Source organism: Cuculus canorus, chromosome 6 (genome assembly GCF_017976375.1).
Source record: "Cuculus canorus isolate bCucCan1 chromosome 6, bCucCan1.pri, whole genome shotgun sequence".
In the NCBI taxonomy this organism is placed as follows: domain Eukaryota; kingdom Metazoa; phylum Chordata; class Aves; order Cuculiformes; family Cuculidae; genus Cuculus; species Cuculus canorus.
The window spans coordinates 12,747,052-12,768,175 of record NC_071406.1 but is presented as its reverse complement, the minus strand read 5'-3'; the positions used below and the strand labels follow the sequence as shown (position 1 = coordinate 12,768,175).

The following is a 21,124-nucleotide window of genomic DNA, read 5'->3' as shown; positions in this document are numbered from 1 at the left end:
TGGACCTGCTGACCTGCTGTTCTGGACCTATTTTATTCTGCTTTATACCAGCCTGTCTCATGTAACTCTGCTAGTTTTGCTCCGGGTTGAGAAGCAAACTCTTCATTCTCTAGAAATGTAGATGTATTGGCATGAGAAATAACCCAGAATGATGCCACAGATGGTCAGAAACACCGATGACACAAACTATATATTTTTCTTCTCCTCATTCCTGCTGCTAAATAGCACGCTACTTTTCTTTTGCCTTTTCCAAAAGGGACTTGAATATGTATAATTTCTAGTGCTCCTTCCAACATCTCAGGTTAACATAATGCCATGAGCTATTCCCACTAGAAGAGCTAGGAACAAGATAATAAGGAACTTGCAAGCAAAGAGGTTTTTTTTCCACGGCATATCAGTTTTAATTGGCCTCAGTGCTGGCCTTATGCAGAATAATAGAATAGTTTTAGGTTAAATGATTGGCACTTTAAACAGCACATCATCCCCCGTATCACCTGTCAAACCATTTATTACATGGTTTTGGCACATCTTTGGTTCTGAGAAATGGCATTCTGCATTTTAAATCACTGGTTTTTCTTCTTAATAGAACCTCTTTCATTTGCTCCATAGACCTATTAGGAAAATGGCAACAGGTATGATCCTTGCAGGGATGGCGTTTGGACTTGCAGCCATTGTAGAAATCAAAATAAATGTAAGTATAGTGCAAGAGATTCCTCAGGAATACTTTCTTTCCCTGGTTCGTTTTTCTTGAAGTCTGTTAGGTAATCCTTTTAACCATTGTGTTCCTTGATTGTAATTTTTAATGTGTTCTTTACAACTAAGCATACTGATCCCGTTGTTAATGACAATTCTTACTTTGTCTACCTTTCCCTCTCTTTCTCTCTGTCTCTGTCTTTTTCTCTCTTCCTAGTCTTTGCAGTTTTGCTGTACCGGTCATCTGTATTGGTCTGTATTCTAGATTTCCATCGTGCTTGGCAGACATCTAGTTAATTCTAATGATTAATTCCCAAAAAGGTAGTTTGTTCTCTCTCCTATTTCTTGCTGTAGCTTGCCTTACATTTTATTGTTTGTTGGGGTTTTTGTGTGTGTGTGGTTATTTTGTTTCTTCAGTTTAATTCCTCCCCTACTTGCAGGTGGGGACATGTTTTTTTACAAGCCAAATTGATTCTTCAGTGAGGCAGGTGAACGCAGGCACCCCCGCAGGCATCAGGAACTGCCAGGCATCCCCAGACAGGGTGGCAGCAAATCTCTTGTAAATTCTATGTTAGAACCCTGCAGATTTGTACCATCTATTTCTGGCCCGTGACCAGCCTTGTGCAGGCTTTGGCTGACCTTTGGGTCACCAAAGTTACAGTAGGATTAATTTTTAAAGCTTACATGTACACTTAAAACGTTGGGTTAGAGTGGCTGGCGCACAGCCCTGGATTAACATCTGCTGGTTCCTTGGGTGAATCCACTAAAGTCCTTTAGTCTACCTCTAAAAAGTACTTTGTGAGTTCAGGTCTCCTTTCTGATGTCTTAGCGTAAGCAAAGGAACACTCTCATTGCCACCACCAGCAGCTCTGGCCGAGCAGTGAAAGTCTGCTTTGGCTGTGATTGACTCCTCTGGGCACAGGCACGGTGAGTTAGATATTCCCCACTGCCTGTACATGGAAATTTTACCCTGAAGGTCACTAAAAGCTCTAGCAAAGAGTGGGACAGAGTGGCCCACCTTGGCTTGGCTGTGGGTAGTGCAGGCGGAAAGGCACAGGTTTGCTAGGTACCGTTAACAGGGTGATTGATCTAGAGCAGCACATGGGTACAAGGAAATCAGGGTTACGCTGTCTTCTCTGACAGTATGTCTCCTCTCCAAGTTAGATTCAAACTACCCTGCCTGAAATACCCAAATTGTAGGGGAGATAGAAAAAAATTAATAGCCCTGAACTATTGCTGGAAGCTACTTGAAAATAACGTGAGAAAAAAAGAGAAGTTTTTTTTTTAAAAAAATCCATTTTACATCTACAAGTAGTACAAGGCTGATGCTGATTGAAGTACTCTTTCTAGGAAATTATTCCTGACAGAAAGAGATACCTCTTCGCTGGAGACATTATCCTCTTTTGCTCAAAAAGCAGGGAATAGAATCCATCCAGTTGGCTGTTAGCATCATGTCAAGTGATGCAAAATCACCAATTACAGACATGGAGCTGGACTGCGATTTTCAAAACTGTTGAGCTTCTGGCCTAATTCTTTTCCCTGTATCTGACTGCAGTGGGAAATAATTATTCTTGTCACTCCTTTTGCAATCTAAGCACTATTTTTTTCAACTCTTATATGGCAGCTGGTTAAATCCAGGCACCTGGGAGCTGTATAATAAAAGCAGTGACTTTGTTTTACCTGCCCAGCAGTTGTGTAACCTGTATGCTTAGTGGTGTGAAGAGCAGCTTTGGGAAGGAGGAATAGGTTGGCTATTGAGCTACCATAAGGAAACCTCCCTAAATAAGATTTATGTTCAGTGCTCTCTCAGTGCAACTTCTGATGAGGAAGGGACGGCAAAGTGTCATTACAGAGAGGAAGACTATTATGGCTAAAAATTAAGACATATTAAAATGCTAAGAAAGCATACAGGTGGCACTCAAAGCCTTTTACTTCAATCAGGAAACAGATATGCCTCGACTTGTCCCAGGAGAAAGTTTAATTCGAGTCCTGAATTTGGTGAAGAGCCCTGTTCAAGTGACAATTCAAGACCGGGACCTATTTCAGCAGCCTGCGGAGGCTTTTCAAGTAAGCAAATGTGCGAGGCTGGAAGGCCTGAATTGTATCCCGTTGAAGAAAGGGTGGACTTTTTTTTCAGGGACTTGCTAAGAAAGCCTAGAGATGTTAGAGCTTGTTCTCCTCTGCCTTGGAAGTATATTGAAATAACTTTAAAAATGCTCATCTCTATTGATGAAACAGAAATGGGAAGTTTGGAGAAGCATGTCCATGGCAAAGGAGGAAATGGTTAACTACACTCATCTGTAATTAGGAATAAAGAATAGTTGTCCTCAGTGGAGCATGTAAAGACATTCATCTCACGTCTTAGTGCTCAGATCAGGCATTGTTTCTGGGATTTGGATGGCGATAGAGAAGTATTTATCTGCAAAGGTGGAAAGAAATGGGAAGACAGTTAACTGGGCATAGGCAGTTGTTTCCTATTTCAGTTTCCAGATAACTTTACAGGCCAGGCTAGTCTGGGACTCAGCCCAGCAGTCCATCGGCCACCAGCTGCCTGCTATGTTTTACATGTCTCACTGGGGCAGAGCAGGACCAGGGGAAAGGGTGGCTGTGTGGGTAGATGTGCCCTGGCCTTCAGGATGCATCCGGCAAGGGAAGGAACTCCACACTCTGTCTGGACCAGCCCAAAGCCTATAGGTCAAAGTTTTTGCTGTAGAAGGTGCACCTCTGACTACTAATCTCGCTTTACAGGCTCCCTTGAAGATACGATAGGGCTGCACTTGAAGGGAAGAACCAGATTCTTTCCCATCTGACAAAAGTGTGTAACCAAATTTTTGCTTATTCCACAGAACCCAGCTGAGTACTCAAAATTAATATTGAATGGAGAGCAACAGACATTTCGCTTCACTCTGGAACATCAAGGATCGTCTCTTGCTTTTAACTACACTGTGAAGGAAAAATCAGTATACAGCTTAATTGTTTTTGAGGCAGAAGGAAGCCTATCAAGCCGCTTAGTGAGTGTGGGAGTGAAGTGTAAATACAGTATTAATTCAATGGCTGTGATGATACAGTGGGGTAATGGGCTCATTAATTCATTTGCTCAGTTGCAGTGTCTGTCTGATTGCTCTAAACCTGACTTCTTAGCTAGCGGCACTGGATCTGCACGCGTTTCTGCTGGTTGATTAATAGAGGCGTTATGGCATCTGAGAGTTACTGGGCACACTTTAATCCAGTGAATGCTACACTGGGAGAGCAGAGACGTGCCTGCTAGGCAGCAGAGCCTGAGAAAGCTGAGGAAAAGGAGAGCTGGAGATTTTCCCCAAAAGATGGTTCTATAAAGCAAAGATGTTAAAGAGGCTCTAGGGCTGAGCATGGAATAAAAGCGTCAGAGGAATGATTCTGGGTCTAGTTATTGCAAGTGTTTAGTGAAAATGCACAGAAGGACCATTTGTTTTGCTGAACAGAATAAATGATTAAGCTCATTTCAGACTCTGCGGCAGGGCCAGCTGCGTTTGGACTTTTGTGTATTGCCACAACAATCAGAGGCATATGGAATGTATAGGGCCGGATTCTGATATCTTTTGCATACAGCTGTATCCCAAGAAGCTCTCTTGAAATGTATGGTGTTATTGTACATTGTGATGAGTGTGAATGTATGTGTCAATGCCATCAGAATCTGTCCCCATGCTAAAACGCCAATTCTCTTTACATTCTTCAGCCTTCTACCTTGCAGGTTTGCCATTCTAAGCGTTCAATATTGTATAGCAGAAATCACACAACTGCTTTTAAAAATGAGGAATTTTGAGAATTGATTTTTTCCTAGCATTGTTTTTTTTTATTATTTATGCTTTAAAGCCTGGGGCTCATTATCACACAATGTTGTTAAGTTTCCCTGTGACCCTGATGGCTGAGTGCTGTTAGCTTAAGAAATGGATGCTCATACAGCGATTTTCGCGCAGTCCTTAAGAAGAAAAAGCCTGCAACAGGGTGGAGCGAAGGCATCTCTGAGCTTCAGTACACTCTGTGCTGCCCTAGCTATTTAGCCTGTGCCTTACGTTAATACCTACCGTGGCATGGGCAGACTCCCATGTGCTGGGGAACACCAGTGCTGTTGGGTGATGCTATTGACCTGTCCTTCTAAGCTGTAGATAAGGGAGATGTAGAAGACGATGTGGTAAATGATGCTGTTTTCCAGCATTGCAACACAAGGAAGGTAATGCCAACATCACTGCTGTGTTGCAGGGCTTGCCCTTGAGTAGCCATGGTCCAGGCCACCCTCCCTGGCTGCTGGGTTTGGCCTCCTCGCTCAGGTGGGGGTGTTTTCCTGGAAGAAGCCAATCTGAAATTGGCTTCTTCTCTTTCGTGGGCAGGAAATGAATTTGAGAGCTCTGGGGATCATCAATGAAACCAAGCAACAGTTTGGTTGGCCTGTCTGCAACAAACTAGAATGTTAATCCCCGTGTGTCTCCCGTGGAAAAAAAATGATGTTGTTATTCATTATTTATTGCTCGGATATTTATTATTCATTGTGGCTATTTATTATTTAAGGCATACATTATTTGTGGACCAGCATATCACACTGAAGTAAACCAGATATTTTATAGGTATACTGAAATTCTGGATGCTTTGTCTCAGAAGCTCAGGGTTTAACATTAGGGAGAGAGTGTGGAGCAAGAGAAAGACAGACAGTTACTGAGGGCAGACTTAGTCCCTTTTGGCTTGCTTGAGTTCCATCTGCGGGCAGCACAAATTGAAATTGCCCTGCCAGCTCAAGTGGACATAACACAACTGTGAATTTCTACTGGCCAAAACTCTTGCTCTGCATTCTTTTTGTGTGACATACAATCTCCAGGGCAGGGCTGCATGTTTACTGCCTTTTTTTTCCAGCATTGCGCTACAATGAGGCACTCTTCGAATAGATGTAGATCACGTTAACTATTGAGGTGATGCTATAGCTGTGATCTCAGGATAGGCAGTCCGTGTGCCCAACCAGGTGGCCATTTCAGGGATGCGTTTGCAGAGACTGAGAGTGCAAACAAGCTCAATGCACCTCAGTCTCTCCTGCTCTCTGCCTGCACTATACAGAAGTTTAATCTCTTGAGTATTGAGGGTCAGGAAAAATATGAGAGATACATGATGATTAGAATATTAATTTGGTGGTTCCTCTTGGCTTTAGGCTTCTGTGAAGTCTATGAGTATGCAATGAACCAAGGGCTGGGAGTTAGGCAGTTGCAGGTTTTGTAGGAGAAAGGCACTCATGTTTAATTGTAGCTAATCACTGAAAGGTAATGATCTCTTGTTTACTTCAGATCAAGACAAATACTTTTTTTGGAGGGTGTTAAGTGCCTCGGTAGGGTGACTGGCTGAAACTGTCGCATTTGTTATGCAGGAGATGAGGGGAAAACCAGTCTGATCTTAATCCATTGGTGAAGCTGCGATTTTGCAACTGGCTTCATTCATTGTACCAGGACTTCACTTCTGAGTCATGATGTAAAGCTTATGTGAGAGTGCAGTTGATTTCCACAGGCTTTGCAACATGTGTAACTCCACAGACACTAGTATTTTCTGCTACACGTTGTTTGTAAGGCAGCATTAATATATATGTTTGATTTTTTTTTTCTTCACTTCTTTAGATTACAGACTTGGATGCAAAGCCAGAAAACGGTTTGGCAGCTGTTAGGTAGGACTGGCTTTTTTTTTTGAGGATTGGGAGGTGGTGGGGTGAGGGAAATGGCTTTTGTCTAATGCAAACTGTATGTAACATAACCCAGATGTTCTCAGATTGGATTCTAGTCCACACTTCTCATGCAAGACTGCGGTGTCAGCTGCCAAGGCTTGACAACATGTCACCTCCCACACTTGCCATGCAGAGCTAAGCATTATTGCTGCTTACTGCCTTGGATAGGTTAGGCTGAGATTGCAACATAAAAGATTTCACCTCTTGGAAGAGTGATAAATTCACCTCACTGTGCCCCCACCTCTTTGGGAAAGAAAGGAAAGCAGCAATATGGAAAGAAACCATTGCCATTTGTCCTCTGTGAACTGCCAATCCATGATGTGATTTACCTCACCCAGCCTCTTGCACAAATGCCTACTAAATTGGACGCAGCAACATCCTTGTAAACAATTCAGCTGAGCATTGGGCTCTGCTTAAGCAGCTGATCTACTTTCCAACTTTGTGCTAGTCTATGAACAGTCCTTTGCTGAGGTGCCGTCTCACTGATTACAGTTACCTCCAGTACCACATCACCAGACCTATGTGAGGCTACTGAGAGGCAGAAGCAGCAGGTTTGTGGAAGAAAAAAAAAAAAAAAAAAAGATTCCAGCTGGACTTTTTTGGAGAATTTGGGAAAGCTGCAAGTTAAAACAAACAAAACCCCCCAACCAGTTTAGTTTTACTATTTCTGACTTGTCAAAAGAAAACTATCTTTTCTGTATGAAAAAGCATATAAATATCTCATGGAAAAAAACCCCAAACCTGAATGTTCCTATGAAAGTTCTGTTTTGATGAAAGTATCTTATTTTGATAGAAAGCCCTTGCCTCACTGATAGAAATGCCTTAAAAAGTATGTCAGCATAGTGCACATACTCATCAGGACACCCACCTTTATAGTTTCCTGGAGTGGGCTGGGGCTCTGTCTGCTCAAACAGCCACAGAACAATCCTTGAAGGTCCCTGAGAAGTGGTTGCCTGTAAGTCCTAACCCACAAAAAGTAAGAGTTACTTTTCACAGGAAAGAGAGAGTAAGAGGGTAAAAATCACACAGCAGAGAAAACTAACTTGATATTGAAAACCTGGCCAATGAATCAGGCAAATACTTTGGTTGCTTGCAGAAGAGACTGTCAGAACCTTATGGAGTTACAGAGCACTTTGGAATAGGAAGTGCATTTCTGAAGTGTCTGATATTATGCTTCTCCTGTCCTGTGTGACAAGCCAATAAGATATGCTTTCTTTGCAGATTCATTAATGGTTTGAGCCAAGACATCAACCTCACCATTGACAGCAAGCGGTTTGTTGCTGTTCAGAAAAACTACAGTGCTTCTGAGTACTTGCTGCTAGAGCGGGACAAGTAAGTTTCCCTTGCTATGCTGAAGGTTCTTGCTGGGGCCTTTCCTTGGGTACAATGGGGCTTTTCTTGGGTGAACAGCAAAACCTTCATTGCTGTTGTCTTGGCATTTGTTGTGGGGGCAGATGTTTGTAAAAAAACAGAATTATCTGCTCTGTGCAGAGCAGGTGCTCCAGGCCACTTGTGTGTGCAGAGGTACCATGTGTTTGATCTGCAAAGTGTCCAAGCCAATGCACAGCAAATCAGTATCTCTGTGTAATATGCAGTTGAAATGATTCAGCCTCCAAATAGTGTGTGGCATAGTTCCCATCCGTAGTTGTTATTACTTTGGTAAGACAGAGACAAAGCTTGGAAACATTAGTCCCATAACATGAGTATAATGGCATCCTAATTTAGGCCATAATCTGACTATTTTCAGTCAGGTCAGGGGAATTTTGCAAACACCAAAAGCTTTTAGAAGAAGTTCAGATACAGCACTTAACCTTCTCTGAGCTTTTATTCGCATTATTTGGAAGCCTGGAGAGAAGAGACTGGCCACTCCTGTGCATCTGTTGACAGAGTAAGGAGGGACATGGTAAAGTTCGCTTTGCCACTTGATACCTATTTTGATAGTCTCTCAGGCTCAAGTTCTTGAGTGTTCTCAGGGAAAAGTGAATTTGTATTCCATGCTCCAAAGCATTGTTCTGTGGGCTGGTAACTCGAGTAACATTACATGGCTTTGCAGGCTGGGCTTGTTAGAGAGGGGCTCCATATGGCCTTGGTTTGGCAGCATTGGAGTTGGCTTTCGTAAGGTATTTCTGGCATTTGCAATGTTTCAAAACAAGCTTCATGGCTTTTCTCTGCATCAGCTCCATCCAAAATATTTATTGCTGCAATTTAGTGGGATGCAGAAGTCATTGTGGCAATGTTGCTGAGCCACTGTGCCATCTCACACATCCAAAACCAGAACAAATATGAAAGCTAATTTGCTCTATTGAAAGGAAACAAAGTGGCTTGTGAGAGCATATTTCTGACTTCCTGAGGTCTGCTTAAGCCTGGCTAACTTGTCTGGCTAACAGTTCCTGAAGCAGCAGAGAAAAATTTAGAAGGAAAATATACATGAGAGGAAAAAAAAGTCAATGCTAGGAAGAAGCAGAAACCATTCAAAAATATTATCAATAGCCAAGGTTGTTAGGTGAAATCCAGTCAGTGCCTAAGTGTTTCTGGAAAGAAAAGATGACAAGAACTCTAGTGGTTGGTTGACATAAACATGACTGCAGCTTTACATGATACATCCTCCCTGCTCCATTGTAGAGGGAAGTTTGATAGCTCTGCTCGGTGCTCTTTGTCTGTGGGACTAACTGGGAAATACTGTATTTCATTATTGTATCTAGATATAATAATGGAAAATGCATAACTGAAATGGGAGAATTCATACTGGAGCTAGGGCTGCTCGACTTCGGCGCTTCATACACCATTGTGATAACTAACGTAAGTGTCCCTGTGACGGTAATGAGCTCCCTCTGTTGTAGCCTCTAGCAGAGCTTTTGTTCTTATGTTTGTGACTCTCACTTGCTTTCTCCACCCTATAAGACCCTGTGCATCTGTTTTTCCCTCTTTCACCCTCTGTACAGCTCATTTGGAGCCTAAGCAGAAAGTCAAGGCATGGTTTTCTGAACAATCTAGCCCTGATGGGGCATGAGTACTACTGAGAGGTGGATTCCTTTCCCTGCCTGCCAGCCTCTTAGGCATGCTGCTCCAACCCTGGTCCAGCTGGCAGGAGCCACGGTGATGAACGTGATCAGCTTAGTTCTCATTTTAACCTTTCCACTGCACAGGCACATAGACAAACCAGGTCTGACAGGACACACTGCTAAGCTGCCTTCTGGGACTTTGACTACTGTGTCGTGATGAGCAGAGCAAAGAGCTGTCAGCTACTCCCTGGCAGTAACATCTCCCTGTTGGGCAATTAATGGGAGCTGTTCATGTCTGCAGAGTCCAAATACATAGGGGGAAAAAAATATAGCTGCAAAGCACCGGGCATCTTTTTTTTAGCTCCAGTAGCTGCAGTGGGATACACAGTCCTGGAAGGAATAGGCAGATGCTACCATCTGTGAGTACAGAGAACTATGTACAAAAACCACACACATTTGAAGTGATGTTGGCCAGACCCCTCCTTCACGGCTGCAAGCCTCTTTCACAGTGAGAAACAGTAGTGAAGTTGCATGAAGAATATTTCACTAAGAATATTGCCCCAGAGCCTCTGCTAATGCAGCATTGGGACCGGTTGAGGCAGACTCATCGCACATCACTGAGGGCAAAGATTCCAGTTTGTGGTCCCATCTACAAAAGTCCTTGTTGTAGCCATGGCTGATCAGTGGTGGCTCTGTGCCTCAGCCCCTCAGCCCTTCTGGACCCTTTGCTAGCCCTTCAATCTTTTTGACCCTCTGTTTTTCTGTCTCTTTCCCAGTGCTTTCCTCCTTCTATAGAGAGTTAGTTTGCTCTGGGCAAAGATAATTTTTAATTATTGCAGTGATTTGTACTGAGCCCTGCTCCTCTGCCAGGAGTGCTATATAGAACAACCAAGAATGCAATATATTAGTCTGCTAATGGGGCTGAACTGTGATACTTAAATTGGGAATACTGCCTTCTACCCAGCCTTCCTCAGTGTGCACTTATAGTATGGTACTCGTGACGTTTCTTTACTGGCTGAAGAGCGACGCGCAGCTCTCCTTTCACCCATGCTAAAATGCTAAAATACAGCCTCTTGATTTTCTTCCTGCATAGTGATTAAGTATGTCTTGAAAACATGCCTTGTATTTTCCTAAGTATTCTCCTTAAACATAGGGGTTTCTGCCTGAAGTCATTTCATCCTAAGTGTATTCCTGGCTGCTGGTCAGATCTCTCTCTGCCTCTGTGCATCAATGGCTGCGTTAATTACACCTGGAAAAGCAAACAAAAATAACCATCTGAAAGCATCTGATATGGGGTAGTCTGCTGCTTTTGGTACACCCTAACTGGATTTGCTTGGGTGTAACTGTTATGAGAAAGGGGTTGTATAATGCTGATGAAATGGGAGCAGTGACCACGTATATGCAATGGGAATTTATCCTCTTGTCCTCTTCTGGCCTTGGGAAAGCAGCAGGTCACAGGCTTTGCACAAGCACCACTCGGGCTTTTCCCAGCCTCATTACAGAGGGCAACTTGTTCATTTGCAATAGCTCGTGCAGCTCTTGTAGCACATGAATGAGCTGGGATGCTTCCATCTTGTCACCTTTGCCTTGCGCAGTAGGAGTTAGCCCCTTCCCAGGCTTGGAAATGGCAGGGATCAAATCCAGAGTTTTGCTTCCAAGGCAGAGCTTTGTTTCCATCTTTACGTAAACCTTCATTTTGGTAAATTTGCTGCTGAAGTCCAGGCTAAGAAGGATCTGATCTTTGAGCAGCTAATCAATGCAACTTTATTTTTCTACTAGATTTCTGGAGGTGCTGTTAAAACATGGAAGTCAGAAGACATCAAAGCCAACAATGTCCATATGGCTTGGCAGTTACCACAATACTTATTAATATCTGCTGGGGAGGTGATGTTCTCCATTACGGGTCTGGCCTTCTCCTATTCTCAGGTACTCTGCTTAAAGATAAGGGTCTTCCAATTACACTTCAGAATTTATTTCTGCCATTGACTTGTAATATGTCCTTCGGCACGACGCTTACTGACAATGTTATCTGTGCTGCAGCTAGAAGTGGGATTAAAACACCGCTTGCTGGGTGCCCTCAAGCTAAATTAATTCATATTCTGAAGTTACCTGTTCTCAATTATACCCAGAAAACTCCTTTTCTGGTAGAGCTGAGATCATAGAACAGAACTGGATAGAAGTGTATTTTAATGTGAAAGTGCTGAATTGTTGAATATCAGGTTTTTCTCCCAGTGAAATATTTTGTGGTATGTATTTTCCAGTGATTAAAGGCAAAGGTATCTCAAAGACCACAGAGTGGCATGGGGGGGTGGAACCTGCTTTAAGGTCTAAGGGGTTTAAGCCTACAGGAGTCTGTAACAAGGGAGCAAGGGGTAACGAGTGTGCAAGGAATGATTTGTTTGTGGTACACTGTGTTGTCTGGGGAGAAGGTTTATGAGAAGAGAGGACTGAGATAGTACAAATTAAAAAAGCTGAAGCTACTCAAATTCATCCTTGGAATAAAGTGCAGATGTTTGTTAATGAGGGCAATTAATACAGTGGAACAATCTGTCATGGGATCTGGAAAATTGTCATCTGTCACCAGCAGGAAGTTTAAGATTCCGTCTCTTTTCCAAAGGTGTACAGCCACACAGCACCAGACTCCGAGACGCAGGGATTGTTGTCTGGCTCCCTGGCCTTCCTGATCTTACAGTTTCACATGATGCAGGTTGGGGGATGATCAGGATCCAGCTTTGCAACAACAGCATCTTCTCCTTCTTCATGTGTCCTCCAGAAGGACATGTTTCAAAAGCTCCTTTTAAGCAGCTGTTGAGTTTAACCACTCTGCACAGAGGAAATTCCACCACCTCCTCCTAGGCTAAGCCTGGGAACACCTACACTGGACAGGACATCACAAGGGTGAACCAGAGCAGAAGGACACAGCGTGATACCCACTGATCAGGCCTTTCTCCTCTTTTCAGTCTCCAGCCAGCATGAAGTCAGTGCTGCAGGCAGGCTGGCTGCTCACGGTGGCTGTTGGGAATACCCTTGTGCTTGTTGTTGCCCAGGCTGCACCAATGGCACAGGTAGGATTTTGCTTTTAAAACAGAGGTAATGGTTTAAAACAGGCCCTGGATGTTGCTTCTGGATGTCCATGTCCTCGAGGCACAGCTTCTCTGCAGGAGCCTGAGGCTGTGCAATGGAGTGATGGAAGCCAGCAGCCTCCCAGCCAGGTCTCTGCTTCGCCCTCAGCAGTGATACCCTCAGAAGACACAGTTTTCCCTGCTGCCACTTCCTAGTGGCAGTAAATACTGCTGTGACCTGCGCTGCAAAACATTGCTGGAGCTTAGCTCCAGGCAAACAAGCTGTATTTGGGCCTGGAGCGTAGATGTGACACTTCATGTGTTGCAGTTTCCTACCAAAAGCAGCTTGCCCCGGTCTAGCCACCCCAGCGGGCAGGGACCCTTCTCAGGTGTCTGGTTTGGGACTCCTTCAGGGCCACCTGCCTGGGGCAGCCCTGAGATGTTGGGCTTGCATGTGTCAGAAGCTTGTTTAATTCAGGCTATCAGACTTCTGGGATGATCTGGGGCTTGTTTCTGGCTAACATGAAACTGCCTCTCCCAAAGGCATCTTCTGGGCAAAAAGCCCAGGCAGGTATGTTCCAGTCAAGACAGATTTGTAAGAAAAGATTTAATGAAACCAGCCCAGTTTAACAGTTTTGTTTCAAGGTATATCACATACTCATAATTAGGTGATTAATAAATTAAACAATTACTAAAAAGTAATTTTCAGCCAGCTCTTTAAAAAGCAATTGGAAGTGCAGAGAAATCCTCTGGACTGAGAGTCTGGGGTCTCCTGACCTGCTGTTCTTTTTTCTTTCCTAGTGGGCTGAATTTGTCTTGTTCACTGTTCTCCTCTTTGCTGTGTGCATTATTTTCTCCATCATGGGATATTTCTATGTCAGTGTGGATCCAGAGGACCTAGAAGAAAAGGAAGAGAAGAGAGAAAACTCAAGCAGAGGAAACATGATTGGTCTCGTTACTCAGAAAACAAAGCTCTGACTCATCATGGGTTGGGGTCTTTTTTTTTTTTTGCTTAAACTGAATAGATGAGAGGGTAAAAGAAGGGTAGGGACAACGTTATTTTATTTTATAGTATTGCAGTCTTTATTACTCAAAATGTAGTCACCTGCTAAATGGGACCAAATAGGCCTCTATAAAAACTATGAGGGTCCTGAAATCAGAGTAAAACTACCTGGGAAAGCTCCTCTGGTATTAAAAGCCTTTATAAGTAAATACAATGTAATTTAAAACCTGCCTGTCTTTTTAGACATGGAATGCTTCCCCATGATTTTGTTTTAAACGTATATATTTAATGCAGCAGGGAGGAAGTGTGTAAGGAAAGCTGTATAACAGCAAAATTTGGAGATATTGGGAGAAAAGAATGAAAATCCAGTGTAGGAATTAGGGAAGAGTAGATGTTACTGACAGAAGAATTTTTAATGCTGTTACCAAGGACTGGAAGTGTTATACACAATCCCAAAGGATTTCATCATGTAACTCTCCTTATGAGTATTTCACCCCATTATTGCATGTTATAAATGGTTCTGATTTATGACTTTCGCCTCCAGGCTCAGAAGTAATAACAGGGAATTAAATTCTGCAGGCTAAAATATTCCCCAAACACTACTGAAGAAAATATGCATGCTACCATTCATCTGATACCCATTTTTTTCTAGAAGTAGGTGTTCTTTGATTAGACGTGATTAGAGAATTGGTTTATGCTTTCTTATTTCAGAAATCCAGGCAGTTATTTTCCATCTTCCTATATATTAAGCCTTTATTGGGCATTTTCTTTTACAGCACCTGCCACTGCAAGTTAGAATATGGCTGATTTCTTATCTCATGCTTCAGCTATTCCCCACTGGGAGACACATTGCAGCAGTTTCTATAAAATTCCAGTCATCCTGCAGTGACTTAAACAAGGGTGCACTTTATCACTTTTTTCAGCCTACAAGAGGAAACCATGGCATAGGAGATCTTTCTTTTTCCTCCCTGTTTTTATGTCTCTCTGCCAAACTTTGGATATAGCTATTTTATCGGAACTGTGATATAATTGTCTGGTTTTTCTTGCGTGTGTGAAGCTGTGATTTCATGTTCTGCATAGAAGTCATTCAACCAATGCTGATCTAGTAAAACTCCTGAGAGAGTCCCTGCCTTTCTCTGTCGCTCTAATGCCACAGTTGTAACAGGTATGGCCTAACTTACAAAGCTGCCAATATGTTCTTCAGGTTCACAGAGAACAGATTTTTGAAGGAGGCTTTTGTCATCTGCCTTAGCACTGGCTGCAGGTGGCTGCTCATGCTTTGATTGAGGAGGTCATGAAATATATGTTTAATTTTATTGCCATTCAGGACAGTGCTAGGGAATATGCCAAGATTGACACCTTTGTTATTTTAATCTGCTGCCGTGCTGTGTCTGTGTGTGTCTGTCTGTCTTCTTGAACAAGGAAGAGAAAACTTCACTATCTGGTCTGTAGCTGTAAGAGTCACAGCCTCAGATTCCTTTGCTTCCTGTCCTAAATGGTCATGAACTTCCACCGCTAGTTCAGCCTAACCTCCTGCCTGCTGTGGAATAACATCTGAGCCTTGTGCCAGAGGAGGGCTGTGGTCTCAGAGAAATGACAACAGGCTGCAGATGTGCTCACAGAAACACTTTATGTGGTTCAGTTGATGCAGGGCCATTTATTAAGCTGTAGTGGCTGGATCCGGGCGGCTGAACCCTGGGATGCAGTGGGGAATGAAAGGCATTGAAAGCCAGCTATTAGGTCATCGAACCTGTTCCTCAGGAGCCAAGTGAAGATTATTCCTTCTACTCCTTTCTGATATTGTTCTCCTGCCATGATTCTTTGTGTGGGTTCTTTCTCCTCCAGGCGTTGTTTTCCTAATCCTATTTTATGATACACTGCAAATCAGCTCAGAGACTGCTGAATCATTCTGCTATGATGCTGTTTGACTGGCTTCCAATTTGAAGCACTAATAGAAAGCATTTCTTCCTCCCCCCTGCCAAACAAAAATCCCCAAACTGAAGAAGCGGACAGGCTCCAGTAACACTGAAAAGACACAATTTAGAATTATTGGAGCATTTAATTTTTTTATAAGCCTTGAATTTGGAAGTATGTGGGGGTTTGAGGGCATATGTGGTGAAGAGACCATTGAAAATTATTGGAGCACTATACTTGGGAAGCACTTGTTACATTGCAGCTCAAAATGGCAAGAGGGAAAACAAGGTGTCCAGAGGATGCGATCCTTAAGGCTACATATACTCAAGAACCTCTTGATTTTTGTTTTATTTCCTTGCTGGTGGCACTACCAGAAGCTGTCACACATTCTGAGCTTAATTTAAAGGAATCATTCCAAATTCATAAAAGATACATTTAGGATGTCATCTGTATCTGCTTTTTAGACTCCTGTTGCCAAATCGCCCCTTTCCAAACATCTCTGTGTTCCAAACCGCCACCATAATGCTGGGGGGAAAAAAAAAATGTGATTCACAGTTGGGAAGGTTATGAACGGGAAGGCAATGCTATAAATAAAGTGCTAACATGAGGCTGGGGGCTGCTCCTGTAGCCCCTCTGGGGACCTGCTTGCCCAAGGGACTACAGAGCTCTGTTCACATTTCTCCTCCAGCTGACACAGTTACTTCTTCCCACCGGCTTATCATCACCTATTGGAAGTTTTATCTGCCTGCTTAGTTGCTGGTACGATCCTTCCCCACCATTTTAGCTGCAGCCATAAAGCTTTGCTCGTTGGCCCCATTTGTTTGAAATGCACCAGCAGTTTGGAGGGATTTCCACCAGGCTTGCTGGCAACCAGCCAGGAGCAGGCTCTGGGCTGTAATGAGGAGCCTGCCCGACTGTAGCTGGAGAAGGTGGCAAAACAACACAATCAACATAGTGCTTCTCCAATTTTAGAGCCACGACTCCATCCTTGGAACCCTTTTTTAACTTTTAAATGGACTCTGGATCAAAGATTTAGAACCCGATTCAGTACTCGGGTACTGGAAGAAATGTGTGGGCTTCTCTTCCAGCTCAGAGTTGGGGCCATGCACAGCTCTTAACACCTAATTTTAGAACAATATAGCTTATTCCTCTTGATCCTTTGATTCGGGATTAGAGGGGGAAGCCAAAATACTGATAACGTGTATGTGAAGCTACAGAGAAGTAGCAGCCTGCTGCCTGTCCAGCTTTGCCTGTCACTGAAGGAAGTCTCAGCTGTTGGTAGATGTGGCCCTGCAGCAGATTAAGGAAGGCTCCCAGGAGATGTTTTGAAGGCTGACCTGCAGCAATGATCACATCTGGCTAAGGGACAGTAAGGACCTAGTGGGGATCTGTAGGTACGTTGCTGCACAAGCCTTCATGGAGATCGCAGGGGTTTATCTTCAGTGTGGAAGCGTGTGCATTTATCTATTATTCTGAAGAATGCTTTCTGATAAAGTTTTTTTTGGTGCAGTAAATTTCTCTTTAGTTGCACTGACTGTTATTCAGCACATTTTTCCCATGGCAGGTTGTAATTGTGGCTGGTGTTTTTTCCAGCTTTGTATGAGATAGTTAAGCATAAAAATTAGACTTCAAACTCAGCAAAAAACCTTCTTGGCCGTGGGTTCCTTAAACTGACCTCTTCTTTCTGAGACAGTTGAATGCCTTTCTGTAGCAAGCTGCTCTATGCAGCTCAAAGGGCTTGCAGCTCTCTTTTCTTCCCTCTCCCTTTCCCCACAGTTCAAGAAGATGACTTTTGGAGGATTCCAGAAGATGACCACTGGGAAGGCTGCACGAGGCTGGCTTGGATGCAGCTGGTGTGTGCTGGCTGTGAGGCAGGAGCCTGGCCAAGCACAGCAGCCGATCCTGCTCTGGAGACCCAGATGCGGATGGGCAAGTTAGCCTGGGCTAAAGCGTTAGCCTGGCTAAAACGCTTGCCTTTGTGGAAGATGCGTTTTTCATGAGCAGCAATCTGGATGTGAGTTTTGTTGTGAGAGTGAAATGTGAATGAGTGAAAGGAAGAGTTTTCACTGTCCTTGGCTTTGGCCTGAGGCATTGTGCTAGGAGGCTGGAGACTGACAGGCAAGGAGGAAAGAATGGGCTATTTGGTCAAGGTCTTCCCAACTCCTCAATGAATAGCTGGTGTTCCTCTCATCAAATTGGTTGGAGAAGAAATAAGATAGGAGAATTTAAAGCAAGGGTGATTAAAAAGTGAGTGACTTCAAACGTTTCAGAAAAGCACTCTCTGAACTGGTAGTGGGAGGCCATCAAGGATTTAGTTACCCGTGGCTTGAGAACTGGTTTGTTGTTCCAGGGTATGGCAAAAACCAGCATACAGACCTGCATTCGTGGGTGTGCAGTGACCAGAGGAGGAGGCAGCTCTGCTCCTGGTGATACCCCCTGCATCTATGTCAGCCACCACCTTGGCTTCCCCTTGGGATGGAAGAAACAGCTTGAAGGAGTATTACAGATGGAGGTAACACAGGCAGGAGAGCTGTAGCTAGGAGCAGTTAATGGGCGGTTTTAGCCGGGGTCACATGAAGAGGAATAATCTTCTCTCTGTTGAATTTCTTTGCCTAGATACAGGAAATACTTTCTAGCACCAGTGGCTTAAACCTGGGAGTTCAGCTACATGGCAAATATCATAGCTGCTGAATTTTGGATGATACCACACTCTGCATTTCATTATCACTACATTTGTTATTGCAATATAATTTAAAAAGAGTATCTCAGAGAGGTTTCTGATCTCATATGTTGACAAATCTGGCCAGGCTTTTGCATGCTGATCGCTGGATTTACACTAGTCTTTCGTTTAACATGTGGGATAACCCTGTCATGCACAAGTAGATGTTGTGGGGCCTTTGGATTTCCCCAGTAAAATTCCCAGTGAAGCTGGCTCAGCGTGTACTGTGCTGCTGCTTCCTTGTTGAAGCTGCCCACGTGCTTTGTAAACTAGGGACCCTCATTCATCTCTTGCCAAGTACTTCCCGGAAAGACAAACATGGAGACACTATGAAACGTTTTCCTTTGAGAAGAGCTCATGCTGCATAACAGAAATTGCCAGAAGGAAAAGAATTGATTTGCTTAAAATCCCTCCTTCCTTACCGTTTCAGGTGGTCAACAAGGAACGAAACAAGTTGTTTCATAGTGAGCTTGAATCAAAGAGCTGCTGCATCTTCTCAAGATCTTTCCCCACAGATTAAGACTAATCTGCCTCTAGTACCCGTAGATCAGAAAATTGCTAAGATGCAGAGCCGCTACACTGCAGGCTTCTACTGCCATCTGATCAACTCTGATCTCTTCATTTTTAATGAATAGTTTTAGCAGTTATTCTGCAGGGCTCAGACAGAATTGGTCTAAATTTAGGCTAAAACTAAGGACCTGAGAGACTTGTAATCAAGAAGATTAATGATAAAACTCGCAAAAACCCCTGCTAAAACACTGGTTTAGTGCTTAATTAAAATTTTAATATGCTTACAGAAAGTAAAAACGCAAACCAGAATGTAGCAGTTCAGGCTGGGTAATGAAGAGTTGCAGTTGGAATCCAGTAGCATGGATTCTAACCCCAACTGGCAACCAAGCTGGGGACAAGCTGAGGACACAAAAATCAAGCAAACGTCACCTTTTAGATTATTTTTTATCATTGCATACGTCTGCTTGGCCTGTCCTGTTCAATCTACCCATGTGTGTAAGGAAAAAATGTGGAACTGACTAGTGGAATCCACGCACCCTTCCTAAGCTGCAGCTTGGTTTTCGTCTTGTTGCAGACTCCCAAGTTAGCTCCAAATGGCTCTCTTCTCTAGCACTCATACCCCTCATTCCCACATGCTGATCTTTCCTCCCAGAAGTCATTTGGATTTCTCCCTGATGACTTTGCCAACCCTCAGCAACTTGCTTGTTTTTCCTCTCATGTAGTCTTTCTGCTGCCAGGAACAGCATGTCTTCTTGGGAGTTGTCCTGGGTAATGCTGCCCGCTTTCCTACAGCCAGAAAAGCTTCTCACCAATGGAACCATCACATCTGGGCAGAAATCATGCAGAGCAAAATATCTACTGGTAGCAGGGGGTCTGTCCTGGCTCACTTTGCTTCTGACCTCTTATCGCAGCCTTGTATGACCCAATGAAACTTCTGAAGGCAAATCAGTTCAGAAGCATCGGGGTAACTCAGTAACTCTGCATGTGTCTCAAGATTATCCTGTGCCTGGTCAGCTGCCTGCTGTCGGCCCTTGTGTTGTGCCATGTCGAGCTACAAGGACTCTGACTGACACACTGTTGGTACCAGCCATGGAGGGGTCCAACTGTGCTGCCTGTGGCCCTTTTAGTTGGCTTTTTCTTGTATGTCAGCTGGAAAGCTGCTCTTTCCAGGCTTCCAACTTGTGCTTGAGGCTCTGAAGCCTCATCCTCACCCCACTGTGTGTTTGTGAGTCTTTCTCATGTAGACAACTGAGAGAAAGCTATTCTGGTTGTGTTCGTTGCACTACTAAGTGTGTGGTTAGTGGGCTGTATTGGTGACCACAGATCTCCCATCAGAATGCACTTTGTAGCCAGTGATACCAGCACAGGAACTGCTGGTGTTGGTGAAGCTGGCTCTGTGGACTTCTCTGGCTTGGTCAGGATGTTTTAAAACCCATTGTCAATGTTTTCCTGCAAGATCTGTGTTATTGCTGTGGTGCTGCCAGGCTTCAGTTTCTGAATCCGCTGGGTGAGGAGCAGTGGGTTGTACTTTTGAGCAGAGCTGTTTCTCCCAGCACAGTGACCTTCTTCATCTACTTGCGCAGCCCTGGTGACCATGTCTTATGCAGCTGGCACCTCCCAGGCCTTGCTGTATTATGTGGCACCCGCAAGGGAAGTTTCTTCGAGTGAAAGTGAATTTGGTTGCTTTGAGCTCTGACTCTACCCAAATTTGCTTCAAGCCAGGCTCCAAGAGCGTTTAACCTATGCATCCAAAGACTCTCCTTGTAGGCTGTCACGCTATCCTCACCAAAAGCAAGAACCTCTCAAATTGCTGTGCCAATATGGATTTTTCCTGCCCAAGTTGGTGGTGAAACAGGCCAGCAGGAATTCAGCAGGCACCAGGAGCTGCTGCCTTTAAGAAAAGGTGAGCTTCTTCCTTTAAAGAAAGCAAGTTGCTGTCAGTCGTGGTGGCTCCTGTGTGTAAGGCCATGCAGCCCAGCTCCTGCTGCACCCTGAGCTCAGCAGAGAGCAGCAGATGCTCAGACACCTCTTGTTGGCTGCACATCCCTGGTCCCAGCACTGGCCAGTCCACCTGTGTGCCATTTGTGGTCTGTCAGTGCTGGCTTTGCTTCCTGACACTATACACAGACTCAAATCTGCAGAGCAAAGATGAAAATTCCCTCTTTACAATAGAGAGCATCTAATTTGCTTTTCCCTCCTTCTTTCTCATTCACAGCCAGTGTAATTAGCTGCCCTATTATTTCAGGGCTGGTCAAAGGAACTGTGTGGTAGCTCCATTGCTGCCTTGGAGTAAGGGGGGGTCAAAGCAGTTTCCTGGAAGCTGTCTTCAAATTCAGGTCCTCCACTCCTCCAAAGAGCACATCCCTCGTGAGACCAAGGATTTGTCATGTTTTTAACCAACCAGTCCCTTTATGCACCCTGAGTAATGTTTTCATTTCACCCTTTGCTGTCTTCTGTCTGTGGCTTTACTTTTAGAGCTAATGTCAC

At 44.0% G+C, this 21,124-nt stretch overlaps 1 protein-coding gene across 9 annotated transcripts in view; it reads left to right on the top strand.

Annotated features, from left to right (window-relative positions):
* The window catches only part of SLC15A2 (solute carrier family 15 member 2), a 73,975-nt gene that overhangs the window by 39,732 nt on the left and 13,119 nt on the right, over nucleotides 1-21,124 (top strand). For 5 of the 9 annotated variants that reach the window (XM_054069338.1, XM_054069339.1, XM_054069341.1 and 2 more), the window contains 9 exons: nucleotides 610-691; nucleotides 2,635-2,760; nucleotides 3,540-3,704; nucleotides 6,324-6,370; nucleotides 7,649-7,759; nucleotides 9,130-9,226; nucleotides 11,209-11,355; nucleotides 12,390-12,494; nucleotides 13,293-17,175. In XM_054069338.1, the coding sequence (XP_053925313.1) occupies nucleotides 610-691; nucleotides 2,635-2,760; nucleotides 3,540-3,704; nucleotides 6,324-6,370; nucleotides 7,649-7,759; nucleotides 9,130-9,226; nucleotides 11,209-11,355; nucleotides 12,390-12,494; nucleotides 13,293-13,469 (1,057 nt within the window). In that variant the 3' untranslated portion in view covers nucleotides 13,470-17,175. The other 4 variants (XR_008450304.1, XR_008450303.1, XM_054069337.1 and 1 more) reach the window with 4 other exon arrangements.